General features: G+C 46.8%; 1 protein-coding gene across 4 annotated transcripts in view; it reads right to left on the bottom strand.

The window, feature by feature from the left end:
• Window positions 1-863, bottom strand: part of IKBKB (inhibitor of nuclear factor kappa B kinase subunit beta) — a 51,873-nt gene extending 51,010 nt beyond the window's left edge. For all 4 annotated transcript variants that reach the window (XM_042241396.2, XM_042241397.2, XM_027962683.3 and 1 more), the window contains exons 1-2: window positions 761-863; window positions 143-265 (exon numbers count right to left, since the gene is read on the bottom strand). In XM_042241396.2, coding sequence (XP_042097330.1) covers window positions 143-247 — 105 coding nt within the window. In that variant the 5' untranslated portion in view covers window positions 248-265; window positions 761-863. The remainder of the gene's footprint in view (window positions 1-142; window positions 266-760) is intronic.
• Between the last annotated feature and the right edge of the window lie 18,512 nt (window positions 864-19,375).

The raw sequence follows: 19,375 nt of genomic DNA, 5'->3' as shown, positions 1-19,375 counted from the left end.
AGGCTATCTTCCCAGGCCCTTTCTCTCCCAAGAAGCCCAGGGCCAAGGTGAGCCCCATTCACAGGGTGGGTAGGGGGTGAGACTTAGTCTGCACCCCCTAACCCTGCCGCCCCCCGGCTCCTCCCAGCAGCACAGAGCCTACCTGATTGTGCCATCGGATGACGTTCCCAAATCCCCCTGTCCCAAGCCGCTCTTTCATTTCCCAGGCCCCGCATGTCTGGGTTGGCAGGGAAGGTGACCAGCTCATACTGAAGTCCTGCTAACGCTGCAAGCAATGTGGGGGGCGAGGGGGGGAACAAAAGGTGATGGTTAAGGAAAAGTGGGAAGATGGACAAGGTTAAGAGATGCCACAGCGCTTCGATGGTAAAGAAAAATCGGAACTGATTTTTCATCTCCGTACATAAAAGCAGGTGGCTGGGTCTGGTTTTCGTTTGGGCAGCAAAGTCCTGTCTTTCGCAGCCCCCCATCCACCTCACCCCGAAGCAGCAAGGGGTGGGTGGGGGTCCCGCCCAGGACAGGACGCCCCCGCACCCAGGAACTGCCAGGGGATCCCCGGGCTGCGCCCCCCGCTCCGGCGCCTCCCCGCTGGTCCCGACTAATCACCGCCGCGTTCCGGGCCCCCGCCCGGCACCACCCCGCCGGGGCCTCCCAGCCCTCCCCGCCCGGGAAGCCCCGGATTCGGGGCCGGTCACGCGCGTCTCTGGGAGCCTCGGAGACGGGGGTGCGGGTGACAGCGGGGGCGCCCGCCCGAGGCACTCACCTGGCGGCGGGGCGCGGGCGCCGCCCCGAAGACATGAACGCGCGGGGCCCTCAGAGCCTCGAGACAGGCGCCAACTTCCTCAAACACTTCCTGCTCTGACGTCACGGGGCACGTGGGTCGCGGCCTTAAAGGGGCCGCCGGCCCAGACTTCCCCGCCCCTGCCCGGTGACCGACCCTGGGGAAAACGCCCCCGTGCGCTTTAGACGTGCGACTTGTACCTGAGCGCTTTCTGGGACGGGGAAGATGGGGATTTCCTCACCTGCCCCGCAGCCCCGCCCCGGGGTCAGCCTGACCAGGCTTCCTAGACTTTAAAGTAGGGGAATTTCCCGCTCCTCCCCCACTCCCGCTCCCCCCCCTCCCCGCCCCCCCCCAGGATGGATTTAGGGACGTTTTACCAGAATTACCCTGGGGCTCTAGCTTTTCCGGCTGTAATCCCTCACCTGGTCTGGAGACTCCTGGGCTCAGATCGATAATGATAAATCACACCTGTAGTCCCTAGGCGTGACAACCTCCTCTTCCCTCTTAAAAAAAATTAAGAAGAGGGGGAGAAAATCTAATACTGTAACGCAAAACTGGAGGTTCAGCCCCAGTAACGGGCGGAAATTGTGAGACTACCTCTCGGCCTGTTAATCCTTCATCTCCGACCTCCTTGGCATCATGATTTGAGTTTATTATTGAGTTTCTCAGTTCGAGGGCAACATATTAGCAGACAAAGATTGTGTGTATGTGTGTGTGTGTATTATTACTCAAGCAAGGGTAAGGTATCAAAGGCAATCTGAAGATAATAGCTCACTTTACAGAGTGATAGAGTGCTTAGTGAGTCGGTCAGTTCAGTTCAGTGGGGTCCAACTCTGTGACCCCTTGGACTGCAGGATGCTAGACTTAGCTGTTCGTCACCAATTCCCAGAGCTTGCTCAAACTCACTTCCATCGAATCAGTGATGCCATCCACCCATCTCATCCTCTGTCATCCCCTCCTCCTCCTGCCTTCAATCTTTCCCAGCATCTGGGTCTTTTCCAGTGAGTCAGTTCTTCACATCAGGTGGCCAAAGTATTGGAGCTTCAGCTTCAGCCATCAGTCCTTCCAATGAATATTCAGGACTGACCTCCTTTAGGATGGACTTGTTGGATCTCTTTGCAGTCCAAGGGACTCTCAAGAGTCTTCTCCAACACCATGGTTCAAAAGCATCAATTCTTCGGCCCTCAGCTTTCTTTACGGTCCAATTCTCACATCCATACATGACTACTGGAAAAACCATAGTCTTGACTGCTGCTGCTGCTGCTGCTGCATCACTTCAGTCGTGTCTGACTCTGTGCGACCCAGAGACAGCAGCCCACCAGGCTTCCCCGTCCCTGGGATTCTCCAGGCAAGAACACTGGAGTGGGTTGCCATTTCCTTCTCCAGTGCATGAAAGTGAAAAGTGAAAGTGAAGTCGCTCAGTCCTGTCCAACTCCTAGTGACCCCATGGACTGCAGCCTACCAGGCTGCTCTGTCCATGGGATTTTCCAGGCAAGAGTACTGGAGTGGGATGCCATTGCCTTCTCCAGAAGTCTTGACTAGACAGACCTTTGTAAGTGGCTGACACTAAATCTGTACTTAGGTTTCCTCATCCAGTCCTCAAGGCCACCCTACAAATTGGACAGTACTGCATTATTATTATCTCCATTTTACAGATGATAAGACTGAAGCACAGAGAGAAAGTCTTCATCCCAAAGTCACAGGCTTTTAAGTGGATAATTATCTGATGTTCAAACTCCAGCAGCTGTTTTTGAGTGCAAGGTTTTAATATGTAGCTAAAAGTAGCATACTAGTAAGTTTAGAAGGATTTTAAATCCAGGGACTGCTGTTGACTACCTCTGGGACTTTAGGTATTCAGGTACCTAAAGAGTTTAGGTACTTCAAGTTACTCAGACCACCCCAAGCAGCCCGTTGCTCTTTAAAATGCAGGCAACATTGATGGGTGGACTTGGAGGGCATTATGCTTAGTGAAATACATCAGACAGAGAAAGGCAAATAGAGTATGATATCACTTCTATGAGGAATCTAAAAAAATACAACAAACTAGTGAATATAACAAAAAAGCAGCAGAATCACAGACAAAGAGAACAAACTTGTGGTTAGCACTAGGAAGAAGGAAGACGAGAGGGACATGATAGGGGTAGAATTAACAAACTACTATGTAGAGGGTAAATAAGTTATGAGGATACATTGTATAGCATGGGGAATATATCTAATATTTTGTAATAACTAAGATGCTGGGAGAGACTAGGGGCAGGAGGAGAAGGGGATGACCCAGGATGAGGTGGCTGGATGGCATCACGGACTCGATGGACGGGAGTCTGAGTGAACTCCAGGAGATGGTGATGGACAGGGAGGCCTGGCTTGCTGCGATTCATGGGGTCACAAAGAGTTGGACACGACTGAGCGACTGAACTAAACTGATGAAAAAAGTGAAAGTCACGCAGTCATGTCCGACTCTTAGTGACCCCTTGAACCATACAATCCATGGAATTCTCCAGGCCAGAATACTGGAGTGGAGAGCCTTTCCCTTCTCCAGGGGGCCTTCCCAACCCAGGGATCGAATCTAGGTCTCGATCTAGATTTGCAGGCAGATTCTTTACCAGCTGAGCCACAAGGGAAGCCCAAGAATACTGGAGTGGGTAGCCTATCCCTTCTCCAGTTGGTCTTCCTGACCCAGGAATCAAACTAGGGTCTCCTGCAGTGCAGGCTGTTTCTTTACCAACTGAGCTAGAGTATAATCTGTAAAAATTATGAATCACTATGTTGTGTACCTGAAACTAATATTGTAAATCAACTGTGGTGCTTGGTGCTAAGTTGCTTCAGTCATGTCCAACTCTTTGCGCCCCCATGGACTGTAGCCCGCCAGGCTCCTCTGTCTGTGGGATTCTCCAGGCAAGAATACTGGAGTGGATTGCTACGCCCTCCTCCAGGGGATAATTCAGAGCCAGGGATCGAACCTACATTTCCGGTGGCTCCTGAATTGCAGGCAGATTCTTTACTGCTGAGCCACTGGGAAGCCCCCAGATCAACTATACCTCGATTTTTAAAAATGTAGACAGCATAAGGTTGAATTGCATGAAATTATCATTTTTTTTAAAATAAAACGAAACCAGCTGAAACATCAGCAACAAAGATTAGCAGTTTTATGTGGTTCAGCCTGAAAACAACAGAGGGCACAAGTCAGAGATGGGAGGGGCTGGGGAGCTTGTTATGAAGACAGATGATGAGATGGTAAAAGCCGTGCCTGACAGGAACTCTGACCTGGACACAGCCTGAGTCTGGAGTTAACGCTTAGGAACAGACACCAACACGAGCAGAGGGGTCAGTGCTGCCAGGGTTGACGCAGACATGCCAGGATGCTCAGAGTTTCTGCATTTATGCTATTGCTTCTGCTAAACAACACACTTGACCTCAAAGCAGAAAGAGAAAGGAACATGCGTAAATAGTTGTAAAACATTTAGAATAGTGCCTCACATGTTTTCAGTGCAATTTGTTTCTTTAATAAATCAATTTTTAAAATAAGTTTGTTTTTATAAATAAAATTTGAACTCCTATGGGTGCTGGGCCCTAGGTAGAGTCCGACATCCCAGAAGATTTCCTTTTAATCCTGTCCTCAGAAAATCACTGTCCTTGAGAAATTTAACGAGACATCCATTGATATGCCAAAAGTTCATTCTGTGCCACTGTAATTTAAGCATTTTCATTTGCTCAGCTCAAAATAACTTTGTTTTCAGCTGAACATAAATCTCTCTGATAAGTCACATATTGCTGGATTTAAAAAAAAAAAAAAATAATGACAGCCCAGGAAGGCGTCTCTGGGTTTTATCACATCCCAAGATGTTTATCTTGTTAAACTCCTTATTCCTTCCAGATAAGATGTACTCACTGCCTACATCTGGTCTTTATCCTGTTGTAGAGATGAGTGCAGAGAAGGCAATGGCAACCCACTCCAGTACTCTTGCCTGGAAAATCCTATGGACGGAGGAGCCTGGTAGGCTGCAGTCCATGAGGTTGCTAGGAGTCGGACACGACTGAGCGACTTCCCTTTCACTTTTCACTTTCATGCATTGGAGAAGGAAATGGCAACCCACTCCAGTGTCCTTGCCTGGAGAATCCCAGGGATGGGGAAGCCTGGTGGGCCGCCTTCTCTGGGGTCGCACAGAGTCAGACATAACTGAAGCGACTTAGCAGCAGCAGCAGAGATGTGTGAGCTGATTGTTTACACAAAATTATGTTCAGATGCAGAGGAAAAATCTTTCTTTTTCTTCCTGTTTTGAGTCTGAATATGCTATTTTGGATAATCCAGAAGCACTAAGCAGCCTGAGTGCCTGGCACAACTCTGGGTACCACTGTACCAGGGGCTCCAGCTCCCATCAGAGGAATCTTATTGGAGGCATGCAACTCCCTGAGAGTTACCGTGATAAGAGATGGGGACCAAGCCATACAGAGTCCAGTGCTAATTTGTTCTGCTGTAGAGGCCGTACGGCACTGCTGATAAGGATACCATTTCCGAGGGGGTTATTTTAAACTAAAAATCTTCTTCAGAGGGTAAGTCAAAGAGAACTATCCTCTTGTTCCATCTTTGAGAACCAAGCAGAACTGAGCTCCTTTGAGTAAGGAAAGGACTATTTTCTGAGCAATCTGGAAGCTGACTCATACATAGTAAGAAAAGTCAGATTGAAAGACAGGAAGGCGATAAAACAGACCCCTGGGCAGATGGAGGAATTCCCCAGGCCCCCAGCCTCGGAGTCAGCTCTGGTTCAGTGACTTCAGCAATTCTTTCATTATCGTTCCAAGTTTGTTTTATCCCAGCCCAGCAGGGAGAAGAGTCTGCAAGTCAGGACCCGTTCCTGCAACAAACAAAAATTCTCTTGTCACAAAGGTTGGAAAACGTGTTTAGTTGGAGGGCGTGAAGACATCTGCCTTTCTTCTAGGGAAGGCGGTGAGAGGTGAGGGTGGGCTGACAGAGACTGACGGTGAGAATGAACTTGGGTCCATCCTTAGCGCAGAGCCGGCTGCGGTGAGGAAGGGAAGAACGTGCAGTCAACTTCGCCCTCTGTGAATGAGACCCGGGCCAGCTGGCCATCAGGCCTCAAAGCTTGGGTGAAACAGAGCTGGGATTAGGGGCCCTGAGTCACCCTTCTTGGAGGGATGATACTGCGGGAGGAAATCAGTTTGTAAGCTCCCTTCATTTTTACATGCATAGGTTTTTATTCCAGTAAATTAAAATGAAAGAGGAAGAAGTGGCCCGTCCCTTGGCAGCAGTGGCGGGGAAACCATGTGTGTGGGTGTGTGTGTTCTTCCTGGTAGGATGTTTCTTAGTACACCTTGGTTCTGAGGTCTTAACCTGTGCTCCATGGGGGCAGAGATGTGGTTCACTGCTGCATTCCGTGTCTGGAACATTATAGGCGCTCAATAAAAAATGTGCTGAATGAATGGGGAATTGGCCAAGGCAGGCTGGTGATACCGTACTGTAACCTTCAACATTTGATTAGAAGTGGTCTCTGGAGTCGCAGATGTGATTATAACCCTGTCTCTGTATTTTTTTGGTTTTGTGAAGAGGCAGTTCACTGGACCTCACTGAGCTTTACTTTTCTTATCTCTAAATTGTTGTTGCTGCTAAATTGTCCAGTCATGTCCTGCTCTTTGCAACCCCTTGGACTGCAGCAGGCCAGGCTTCCCTGTCCTTCACTATCTCTCAGAGTTTGCTCAAACTCACGTGTTGGAGGGTCTTCTACGGAGGCACGGGTCAGCAGCGGCCCCCCCTGGGGACAGGGCCTCTGGCTGCAGCAGACCTGGAAGGCGTGGCATGTGGCTTAAGTCCTCTAGGTTGACATTAGCCCCACTACAGAGCTGCTGGGTGAGCAATCCACAAATTATATCAAAGAAGTTCTTGAGCTGTTGCGAAAGTTTGAGGCCCCACAACAGACGTCCTAACCTGACGATCTGGTAAAGGGACTGGGAATCCCCAGGGAATCTGACTTTGAAGGTCAGCAGGATTTTATTACAGAACTTCCCTAAGACTGGGAAAACACAGACTCCTGGAGGGCACAAACAAAACCTTGTGTGCACCAGCACCCAGGAGCAAGGAGCACTGACCCCCCAATAGACTGAGCCTGACTCTCCTGTGAGTGTTTGGGAGTCTCTGGCGGAAGCCTGGGTCAACAGTGGCCTGCCATGGGGTCAGGGTCACAAGCAGCAGCAGTCTGGGGAGGTGCAGCATGCTGGCATAAGTCCTTTTAGAGGACGTTGCCATTATCCCATAGAAAGTGAAAGTGAAGCCACTCAGTCATGTCCAACTCTTTGTGACCCCATGGACCGTAGCCAACCTAGCCTACCAGGCTCCTCCGTCCATAGAGTTTTCCAGGCAAGAGTACTGGAGTGGGTTGCCATTTCCTTCTCCAGGGGATCTTCCCAACCTAGGGATCCAACCCGGTTTCCGGCATTGTAGGCAAACACTTTTCCATCTGAGCCACCAAGAAGTCATCCTATAGAATCTATAGCCTACTATAGAGACTGGAGCTCCTAGGACTGGGCCCCTCAGGCCAAAATACAGGGAGGGAGCACAGCCTAACCCATCAGCAGAAAATTGGATTAAAGATTTACCCAGCATGGCCCTGCCCACCAGAGCAAGACCCAGCTTCCCCCATAGCCAGTCCCCGCATCAGGAAGCTTGCACAAGCCTCTTATCCTCATCCATCAGAGGGCAGACAGAATGAAAACCATGATCTCTAAAGTGGGGGCTAGTGATCATTTAAAAGTCTACAAATAACAAATGCTGGAGAGGCTGTGGAAAAAAGGGAACCTTCTTACAGACTTGGTGGAAATGTAAATTAATGCAACAGCTATGGAGGTCTTTCAAAAAACTAAAAATAGAGTTACCATATGATCCTGCAATCCTACTCCTGGGAATCCATCCGCAGGCTCCTCAGCATCTAAGCTCCTGCTTTTGCTCAATTCTTAACTGTCCTTTCCAAGTCACTCTTCTCTTTACCACTGTCAGCTATTATGTCTCCACACTCTCTTCTAATCCCCAAGAGCCACAATCACTAATGCTTTTTTCTTAAAAAAAAAAACCTTCAGCTTTTTACTGACTCATGTTACAAAAGATATTTAATCAAAAAGACGCTAGCCGAGGTCATCACCGGATCCCTTGGATTCTTCTGTCTTTGCTTTCGCTCTCTTATCCTCCTCCGGGCAACAGGGCTGGAGGCAAAGGGCCACGAGCCCCTGTGCTGTCCCTGAGGATCCCAATGCCGCTGACCAGGGCCTTTGCAAATCAGCCTGGCCAGAGGCCTCAGCATTTCCCCCGGCTGCTTGAAGGAGGGTGTTGCTCTTCTCTGTGACCGTCACCGCAGTGGCCCAGGATGGTGGGCCAGGCTTGGGTTGGTGGCTGCCAGGCCTGGTGCCGATGGCTGCATGCAGGGATGGTCCCCTCTTCCAACACTGCCAGGCGTCCTGCCTGCCTGCTCTGTGCCCCGCTATCCACGCATCAACTCCTGCTGCCCAAGGCACAATAACAGCAAACAGGAAGGCTCCACAGTACCTGCTCGGTCATTATTTCCACCTTAGAGGAGTTTCATCAGTTTCAATTAATCCTTTCACCACCCTGGGTTTGTGTATCCTGTACTCCGCCCAGGCCTTCTGCTCTAGTGCATCCAAGTGGTCATTCGCAGATGCACCGTACTTATAGACTCTGCCAAAGGTTCACAGAGATGGAGAACTTGCATCCCAGCCCCACAGGCATTTGAAATAAATATCAGACAGCTTCTCTTCAGCTATCCCTTTCCCACCTGGCCCAGATCCCCCACTGACACCCCTACCCCAGTCCCCCACCCTGGTCCCCACCCCGCCCACTCTGGTCCCAGCCCCTACGTGCCCTGGCTGCCCAGTTCCAAGCCTCCTGCTCCTGGACAAAGAACCATATTCCTCCCACATCTCAGGCAGAGCAGCCCGCTCTCCTCTGCCACAATCCCACCACCCTCACCCCCGCCCCCCCCAACTCAGTTAGGTCCTCAACAGGGCCAGAGGCCCTGGGGTGGCCAGCATCGCTTCTGAACTTGGATTCAGATCCCAGAATCCTAGGCTGGGGCCTCCAGCAGGTCCTCTGCCGCTGTCCCCGCCCACCTGCTCTCCAGCGGCTGTCCTCAGTTTACCAGCCCCTCCTCCAGACCCATCATCATCCCTTGGAGACCTCTCCCCTTCAGGACCAAAAATCCTGGACTGCAATGATGTCAACACTGTCTAAGTTCCTTCTCGGGCCCTAGAGAGCCACCACCCTCTAAGAAAAAGGGATCTGTAATGATTTGATAAGAATTCTGCCTTCCCTTAGAAGACAGAAACACCGACAGACCATTTTGGGTCTTAAATAATTTTAAAAAATTTTGTTTTGTTTTTGGCTGTGTTGGGTCTTTTGGTGCTTTGAGGGCTTTCTTTAGTTGCAGTGACTGGGGACGTCTCCGGTGGTCACGCCCAGGCTTCTAATTGCCGTGGCTTCTCTCGTCATGGAGCACGGCTCTAGACGCTCAGACTTCAGTAGTTGCAACAGGCCTGAGGTTGCAGCTCCCTGGCTCTGCAGCACGGACTCAGTAGTTGAGCCTTGGCTTAGGTGCTCCTCGGCATGTGGAATCTTCCTGGACCAGGGATGGAACCTGTGTTCCCTGCATTGGCAGGCAGATTCTCATCTACTGAGCCACCAGGGAAGTCCCCTAAATTAAAAAAAAAGAAGTCCCCCCATCTCTGCTGCTACTACTGCTACCTACCAGTCTGGATCAATTCGTGCTGATCTGGTGGGTGGTTCTGTGTAGTGGGCAGAACCCAGAGGGATGGTTCTTAGGAGAAAAAAATTGTAGACCCTACTCATTTCATTCCCAGAGGCTGTCAGGTCACTTGAACACTAGAGAAACTCTCTCCTTCATTTTGAGCATTAAAAAAAATTAGGCTTAGGGACTTCCCTGGTGGTCCAATGGTTTAAGCCTTCGCCTTCCAATGCAGGGGGTACAAACTGATCCCTGCTCTGGGGAGCTAAAATCCCACCTGCCTTGTGGCCAGAAAACATAAAACAGAAGCAATAGTGTAACAAATTCCATAGTGACTTTAAAAATGATCCACATCAAAGAAAATTTGTAAAAAAAAAAAATTAGGTCTATAGAGGTATTGTTGACATACTATCAAATGTACCAATTTTCACTGAAGGAGTTATTTTACCGCTGAGTGTAGCCTAGCAGCTCTCCTGTGAATCACGAAGTAGAACGTCTCCATCACCCAGAGTCTGCCTCCCTTGGGCCCCCTTGCGGTCCACCCCACCCTGCCCCACCCCCAGCCCAGCCCCTGGCCAGCACTGATGCCGTCGTCACTGCAGTTACGCAGTTTGGCCCATGATCATGTAACTTCTAATCTACCATTTCTAGAGAACCGCTGAGGTGTGGCCAGGCTGCTGGATTGAGCTGGGTTTCTCCTGCCAAAGAGTCAGAGGCTGGAGATGATCAAGCAGACACACTGGGAAGGGCCCGGGGCAGCGGCTCCAGGCCCGGCTGAGCCATCCAAGAAAGGGAGGAGGGCTCAACATTGAGCCCAGGAATGAGGAACAGAGAGAAGAGGGAAAGGCCACTCCAGGGGGAGAAGGGGGCCACATGGCCAGAGATGGGAACTTGAATTAAAGGCCTGCTCTGTGTCACAATTCAGCTGTCAGACCCCAAACCCATCCTGAGCCCAGGGTGCTGTCAGCACATCCCCTGGTTGGGGGGGTGGTGCTGCCTGTCCCATCTGCCTTCTCCTAAGGCAGATCTCCAAATAGGTAAAGCGGATCTTGGAATCCCCACCTGCCTCCTGCCTCCTCCGGGCTGGGGCCTCTCTGTCTCCGAAGACATCTCACCCAGCTTCTCTCTCCCCTGGGCCTCTGGCGCCAGCTTCACGCCCTTTGCCGTGAAGGGGACCACTTGCAGGGACACTTGCGTTTTAATTAGAGAAAGAAAAGAATGTGAATTCACATCTTTTACCGGATGGAAGGAGAAATTCAAACAGGAAGAAATGACGTAAATGAAAAGTGAAAACTTCTCTCTCCAGGTCTTAACTCCTGGTCTGTGTCCCCAGAAGCTGTCACGTCACCATTTCCTGTGTGTCCTTTGTAGGGGGAGGGACACGTTGTCTAAAGCAGTGCCATACACGCAAGGCTCTGCACCTTCCCTCTTTTGCTGCATAAGTCTTGGAACTCTTTCCAAGGCAGCACATGTATTAATTTTGATATAATTTCAGATTTTCAGAAAACCTGCAAGAACAGTAGAAGGAGCCCTGTACACCCATGAGCCAGACTCACCGACGACTGACATTTCACCCCCTTTGCTTTACCTATCTACCCATCTACATATTACTTTCCTGAACCATTTTGGATGACGTTAGAAACCATCTGCCTCTTACCCCAAATTACCCCAGTGTGTATTTGCCAAGGGCAGGACCTTCTTTACCATAACCACAGCCCAGTTATCACTATCAGGAGATTTAGCATTCAAACATAGCTGTTACCCGATGGACAGTCAGTCCATGCTTAAATTCCTCAGGTCTTCCTGTTATGTTCTTTATGGCTTTTTCCCACCCCTACCCCCGACCCCCCATCTAGGATTTAATCAGGGTCACACATTGCATTTCATTGTCCTATCTCCTTAGTCTCCTCCAATCTGGAAAAATTCCTCAGCCTTGCTTTGTCTTCCTGGACCTAAACGTTTTGAAAGAGTGCACACCAGCTGTTTTGCAGAATGCACCTCAGTAGGGGCTCACCTGACGTGACGTCGTAACTTGATGGTACATCAGGATATCTTGGGGGGGGGGGGTGATGTCATTTTATCCCACTTGTTCTCGATGCTTTTAACTTTGATCCCTTGGTTTAGGTGGTTTCTGTCAGATTTCTCCACTTGTAAACTTACTATTTTCCCTTTGCAATTAAGGTGTAGTTTGTGTAAGAACTCCAGCTCCTCCTCAGATTTCCATCCATTTGCTTCCCATCCACTGAGGATGGTCTAACTCTGTCATTCCCTTTCTTGGATTCTACTGCAAAGAACTTAATCTTTTAGCTGGCATTCTACTGAAAAGAAGAGCTTTCCTCTTTCCACCGTTTAGCCATGTGTTTGTTTTGTTTATATTAATTTAAGCTTTTGCATTCTTATTTTATTAAATGGATTGTAATCCAGTGTTATTATTTTTATAAATTAAAACAATTTAAGCTATTTTTTAAATTAATTTTGATTCTTAAATTATCTCAGCTGGCCAGTTAAAGCCACTTCAACTTGGCTCCTGTGTCCTTTTGGTGAGTTCCCATCATTCTCCAAGACCTTCCTTAGATTCTGGAAACATTTTGGCACCAAAATGCTCCAGGGTTTTCTCACACTGTCTATGCCACTGCCCTGGAATCAGCCTTTTCTCCAAGAAGTCCTGGTTCCTTTTAGTGGAAAATGATATTTGGGAGTGAAGATTAGGGAGCTGGCAGCATATACATTTTCACCTAATTGATTTATCAGCGGGATATGACTCTGTTGTCTGTATGTAGCATGATTTCAAACCAGTCACCTCTCCATGAACATTTGTAGTGTTAATTTTAGTGATTACAAAAGTGTGCTGCTGTGAATATTCCCGGTTTACATTTGGGAATATGCCTGTAGAGAAGATTCCTAGCAGTGAAATGCTCAATCAGGTTTATGGGTTCAAAAATGTGATAGGGAATACGGAAAAGAATACATATGTATGTATTACTGAATCATTTTGCTGTACAGTGGAATTAATACAACATTGCAAATCAACTTTACTCCAAAAAAATACATTAAAAAAAGTGACAGGTGTTTTTTATTATTCTTTGAAGAAAATTACATCAGTGATGGAGTGTCTATTAACCTGAATCTTTCTAACTCTGAATACTATAAAAGAATTTTCAAATTTTGTCAATTTGATTATGATTTTAAGTGGATTTCTTGTGTTACAAGTGATATTGACAATCTTTCATCAGTTTATTGGCCATTTGTATTTCATATTGCCTGGTCAAATCCTTTTCCCATAAATACACATTCTCTTTATTCTTATTGATATAGACCTTCCTTGTAAATAAAGACATTAACCTTTTGATAAATTTTTTCCCAATTTATTTTCTGACACTGCTGAGTATGATTTTTTTTTAAATTTCCAATAGCAAATTTATTGACTTTTTGAGGCTTCTAGGCTTTATGTTCTGATTAGACAAACCCTCCCCACTACAAAATTATTTATAAACCTCATTCGAGTTTCCTCTTTGTACTTTTGTGGTTTCTTTTTAAAAAATTATTTATTTGTTCATTTTGGGCTGTGCTGGGTCTTCACTGCTGTGTGCAAACTTTCGCTGGTTACAGAGAGCAGGGACTATTCTTCGTTGCAGTGCAAGAATTTCTCATTGCAGTGGCTTCTCTTGTTCCAAAGCACAAGAGGGGCTTAGTTGCCCCTCAGCATGTGGAAACTTCTCAGACCAGGGATCAAACCCATGTCCCCTGAATTGGCAGGTGGATTCTTAACCACTGGACCACCAGGGAAGCCCTGTGGTCCTCTTTTTTAGGTTTAATAGTTTATTTAGAATTTTGTTATGTGGAAAGAATGAAGTAGGATTTAATCACTATTTTCCCACTGCCCCAGGAGGCTGCTGCCGCTGCTGAGTCACTTCAGTCGTGTCCGACTCTGTGCGACCCCAGAGACGGCAGCCCACCAGGCTCCCTCGTCCCTGGGATTCTCCAGGCAAGAACACTGGAGTGGGTTGCCATTTCCTTCTCCAATGCATGACAGTGAAAAGAGAAAGTGAAGTCGCTCAGTTGTGTCTGACTCTTAGCGACCCCATTGACTGGAGCCCACCAGGCTCCTCTGTCCATGGCATTCTCCAGGCAAGAGTACTGGAGTGGGATGCCATTGCCTTCTCTGCCAGGAGGCTAGTTCCAGCCATTTATTAGAAAATCCGTCTTTTTCCACATTGCACTGAAGATCACCTTTATCAGAAACTTCATCGTCTTTTGTTTTGACTGATTCTGAGCTCTATTTTGTTTCATTCAGCTCTCTTTTCTTCTCTGTGTATGGGGGAACTATTTTAATGATGGCAGCTTCATAGTATCTATCTGGAAGATGGTAGATGATCTTATTTAAACCTCAAAATAACAAAGAGAAAACTATTTCTCCCGTCATTGCTAATGAGGAAATGGAATAAACAAGAGACATCTTGCTCCAGGCTGGAGAGAAGTTACTAGAACACCTGGACCCACTCCAAACTGTCTATTGCTCTCCTGGACTTTTTTTTTTTAATATGTGACCTTAAAGCAGGGCTTAGTAGGTTCTGAAGTCCTACGAAGGCTCATAAGAGCCAAAAAGTCCTTGGCTTTTTCCTGGGACAAAGTTCTTGAAGTTCATCTTAGATACTCCCAGTTAATAGAACTATTCCTTGCTCTGGGTAATAAGATGTTTCTGCAAGTTTGTATTAGCCAATTTTTACAAAGTAAATCCTTTTTAAAATAAGTAGTTCTCTGTTGAAAGAAAGTTCAGTGATCTAGCAAAGCAGAGTCCTCTTGCAACTGTAAAATTTTCTTCTTCACTGATCTTTTTGTGACTCTTCTTTTGGATCGGATATTCAGACCTCTTAAAAAGAGGCACACCCATTCTCTTAGAAGCTAATCGAATATGACAAGGGTGCGTGATTCAGAGATAAAGGAGTGATAAGGTTGGATTCCGGGGTAAAGATCAGCACTTCCTAGGGAAGGTAAAGATCAGCACTTCCTAGGGAAGGTAAAGATCAGCACTTCCTAGAGAACAGCCTTCTTCTTCACCAGCATCTGAAATTCTCTGAATGGTTGCCTGGGAAAATGACCAGCAAGGCAACGGTGGTATCAACAGTCCAAGAAACCAGTTCACCTTCTTTAGACAGGAAACTTGAAATTGCTGTGTAGGGACAGTCCAAGGGCAGCAAAGCTGCTGAAGAAACTGTTTTCCACTGGCTTTCCTGTGGTTTTCTGCACCAAGATCAAGAAGGTTTCTATCTAGATGTTTCCTGATACACAGAGTATGGTTTAGTGAACATCACCCCAGGCCTGATCCTCGCTGAACAAAACAGAAGAGTACAGTTCAGAAAGTGAAACTCCCACAAGGCAACTCACAGAGATAAACTCTTCTGCAATGTTTTTCCACTTAATACTCTGTCTTGAAAACATGTCTGGGGGACTTCCCAGTGGGTGAGAATCCACCTGCCAAGGCAGGGGACTTGGGTTCGATCCCTGGTCTGGGAAGATGCCACATGCTGTGGAGCAACTAAGCCTGTGAGCCACAACTGCTGAGCCTGAGCTATGGAGCCCCAAGCTGCGACTACTGAGCCCGCTACAAGCCGGGGCTCCAGCATGAGAAGCCACTACAATGAGAAGCTCGCACACCACAGCTAGAGAGAGAGCAGCCCCCACTCACTGCAACTAGAGAAAGCCCACACAAAAGCAGTGAAGACCCAGTGCGGCCACAGGTCAATAGTTCAGTTCAGTTCAGTCACTCAGTTGTGTCCGACTCTTTGTGACCCCATGAACCGCAGTTCACCAGGCCTCCCTATCCATCACCAACTCCTGGAGTCCACCCAAACTCGTGTCCATCGAGTTGGTGACACTATCCAACCATCTCATCCTCTGTCGTCCACTTCTCCTCCTGCCTTCAATCTTTCCCAACATCAGGGTCTTTTCAAATGAGTCAGTTCTTTGCATCAGGTGGCCAAAGTATTGGAGTTTCAGCTTCAACATCAGTCCTTCTAATGAACACCCAGGACTGATTTCCTTTAGGATGGACTGGTTGGATCTCCTGGCAGTTCAAGGGACTCTCAAGAGTCTTCTCCAACATCACAGTTCAAAAGCATCAATTCTTCGGTGCTCAGCTTTCTTTATAGTCCAACTCTCACATCCATACATGACCACTGGAAAAACCATAGCCTTGACTAGATGGACCTCTGTTGACAAAGTAATGTCTCTGCTTTTGAATATGCTATCTAGATTGGTCATAACTTTCCTTCCAAGGAGTAAGCGTCTTTTGATTTCATGGCTGCAATCACCATCTGCAGTGATTTTGGAGCCCCCCAAAATAAAGTCAGCCACTGTTTCCACTGTTTCCCCATCTATTTGCCATGAAGTGATGAGACCGGATGCCAATAAATAAATAAATAAAATGAAAAAGGAAATAGGTCTGTGTCAGTTATTATTTTTAGAAGCTTCATATCCCCCCCAGATGGATGTATCGCTTCTTAACCTTTCCGCTGTTGATGTTGTTCCACATTTTGGCTGTTGTATCTGTGCTTCAGTAAAATCTTTGCACACTTGTCAAGAATTTTGGAGACATCCCTGGAAGTGGAATTGCAAACTCCATAGTTATGCAGATGTAAATGTGGTAGTAGTCATTGCCAAATGGCTCTCCAAAGTGTGTGTGTTTTACAGGCTTCTCCAGATGACAGATCTGGTGTCTGGTGGGCTGAGGGCTACCTTTCTCCTCTGAGCCTGAGGGTCCCTGATTCTCCTGTGATCACAATAAGATGTAACTACGGGCTCCTAGAGGGCTTCCCTGGGGGCTCAGTGGTAAAGCGTGCCGCTGCAATGCAGGAGCAGGTCTGATCCCTGAGCCAGGAAGATCCCCTGGAGGAAGGCATGGCAACCCACTCCAGTATTCTTGCCTGGAGAGTCCCATGGACAGAGGAGCCTGGCTGGCTACAGTCCATGGGGTTGCAAAAGAATCAGACGTAACTTAGCAACTAAAAAACAATGGGCCCCTAGACACACGGGGTCAGTCTTCATTTACTTTGTTGTGACATGGGTGCCCCATGGGGTCCAGATGAAGCCCTCACAGCTCTCTACCTGCCCGTATCATTCTCAGCCAGCCAAAGGCTTCTCCACTCAGAGCCAGGTGGCTCCCTGGGCACTGTGACAGATGTCTAGTGACCCGTGGCTGGGCCATTATGAGCACAATCCACCTGCGATACTGAGGGGGTGATGGGTCTTGACCTGTTTGGTGGTCCTTCTTAAGTCAGAAGGAGTAGACCTATGGCGATGCTCCCACTTGTTTGGGGGGTACTGATGGGAAAGGGGGGTGACCCTAACTTGTACAGAAGCATCAACAGTGTGATTTCTAAACAAAAGGCCTAAAAGCCCCTTTAGGCTAGAGCTTTCCAGATGGTCCCCCTTATTCCAGATGTGCCCTCTGTCTGGGGAAAGACACACAGACCTTGGCACAGCCAACAGGCAAACCACAGCCTCGGTATCCCTCTGACTTGCGTTCAGAGGGAAAGTTCATTTGTATTTCCTGAGAGTTCCCCATGTATCTCTGGACTAGTCAGTGGGGGAATCAGTTTCTGAATCCAGTACCTGAACCCAGGTCTCACTGATTCAAAAGCCTGTCTAGAGAAAGGACAGAATTTTCAACAAAAAGTGCTGGGAAAATTGGATATCCACATGAAAATGAAGGCACTTGGACCCTTAATTTATGCCATATGCTACAAACATGAACTAAAAATGGGTCATATAGCAAGAATAAACCCCAAGTAATCCAATTAAAATGGACAAAGAACCTAAATAGACATTTTCCCAAAGGTGTATGGCACAGCCAACAGATGGAAACATGCCCAGCATCACTAATCAGCAGGGAAAAGTAAATCAAAACCATGTAAGATATCATCTCACACCTGTTAGAACAGGTATGAGGGTGATGGTAAGGATGTGGAGAGAAGGGCACCCTCGTGCGCACTGTTGGTGGAGAGGTTTTGGATTGGTCAAAAGTTCCTTTAGTTTTTAAACAAAAATAAAAGACACATTTTTCGTTTTCGCCAAGAGCTTTATTGAACAATGTATCCACCATTTTGTTCCACTATCTTCTGCCATTTTTTTGGCAACTTCATAATTCCATCTTCCCAAAACTTTTTACTTTTTTTGAGCAAAGAACTGTTCTAGATGCCTTTTAAAGTCTTCCAGGGAACTGAAATTTTTTCCATTAAGAGAATTTTATAAGGACCCAAACAAATGGACATCTGAAGGCATAATGTCTGGTGAATAAGGCGAATGAATCAGAACTTTCCAGCCAAGCTGTAACAGTTTTTACCTGGTCATTGAAACTCTTAGAAGAAAGCGTAGAGAAAAAGGTTCACGGCTTTGGATTTGGTTATGACATAAGCAAAACAAGCAGCAACAAGAAAAAACAGGTAAATTTGACCTCAAAGAGTTAAAATTCTGTGCATCAGAAGACATAATCAATAGAATGCAAAGACAACTCATGGAATGGAAGAAAATATTTGCAAACATCTATCTAATCCAGAACATATGGATAACTCTTACAACTCATCAACAACAAAACGCTTATGGGCAGAGGGCTTTGAAGAAATCCTTTGTCTCCAAAGAAGATATACAAGTGACGTAGAAGCACATGAAAATATGCTCAACATCATTAGGGAAATTCAAATCAAACCCACAATGAGACATCACCTCACATCCACTAGGGTACCAGCAAGCAAAAACAGAAAACAACAATCGGAGAGGATGTGAGAAAATCAGCCCACTTGTACACTGTTGATGAGACTGTAAAATGATGGACCCGCTGTGAAAAACAGGATGGAGTTTCTCAAAAAATTAAAAGTAGAGCTCTCATATGATTCAGCAATCCCACTTCCGGGTACAAACCCAGAATAACTGAGAGTAGGGACTTGAAGAGGTGTCATTATTTACAATAGCTGGAAGTTGGAAGCAACCCCATTGTCCACTGATGGGTAAACAAAATGTGGTCTATACACAATGGAATACTATTCATCCTTTAAAAGGTTGGAGATTCTGACAGATCCCAGAGCATGGATGCACCCTGGGAACACTAAGCCAGGTGAAATATGCCAGTCATGAAAAAGACAGATAACGTATGATTCCACTTATATGACGCACCTAGAGTAGTCAAACTCACAGTAACTGAAAGTAGGCTAGCAGTTACCGGAGTCTGGGGGAGGGAAATAGAGAGCTATTGTTTAACATTGTTAGTAATGTTTAATGGGTATAGAGTTTCAGTTTCGCCAGACGGCAAGAGATTTGGAGATGTATGTTGGTGATGGTTGCATAATAATGTGAATATTATACATCTTAAACATGATTAAAATGGTAAATTTTATATACATGTGTATTTACCACAATTTAAAAAAAAGTTTAAAAATTCATCAGATGAAATTTCTTACAAAACAGAAACAGACTCACAGACTTAGAAAGCAAACTTATGGTTGCCAGGGGACGGAAATAGATAGGAAGTTTGAGATGGACATGTTCACACAGCTATAATTAAAATGGAGAACCAACAAGGACCTACTATATGGCATAGAGAACTCTGTTCAATGTTATGGGGCAGCCTGGATGGGAGGGGAGTTTGGAGGAGAATAGATACACGTATATGGATGCCTGAGTCCCTTCACTGTCCCACCTAAAATTATCACAACATTGTTAATTGGCTATAACCCAATGCAGAATAAAAAGTTTTTTATAAAAAAATTCATGCTAGTTCTCCTCCAGTGTAGGAAGGATCTACAGTATTGCTCAAAAGTGTGCCTCAGAGGCCACCGATTTC

Source organism: Ovis aries, chromosome 26, assembly GCF_016772045.2.
Source record: "Ovis aries strain OAR_USU_Benz2616 breed Rambouillet chromosome 26, ARS-UI_Ramb_v3.0, whole genome shotgun sequence".
In the NCBI taxonomy this organism is placed as follows: domain Eukaryota; kingdom Metazoa; phylum Chordata; class Mammalia; order Artiodactyla; family Bovidae; genus Ovis; species Ovis aries.
Note: the sequence above shows the minus strand (reverse complement) of the source record. Positions and strands in the feature narration are given on the sequence as shown.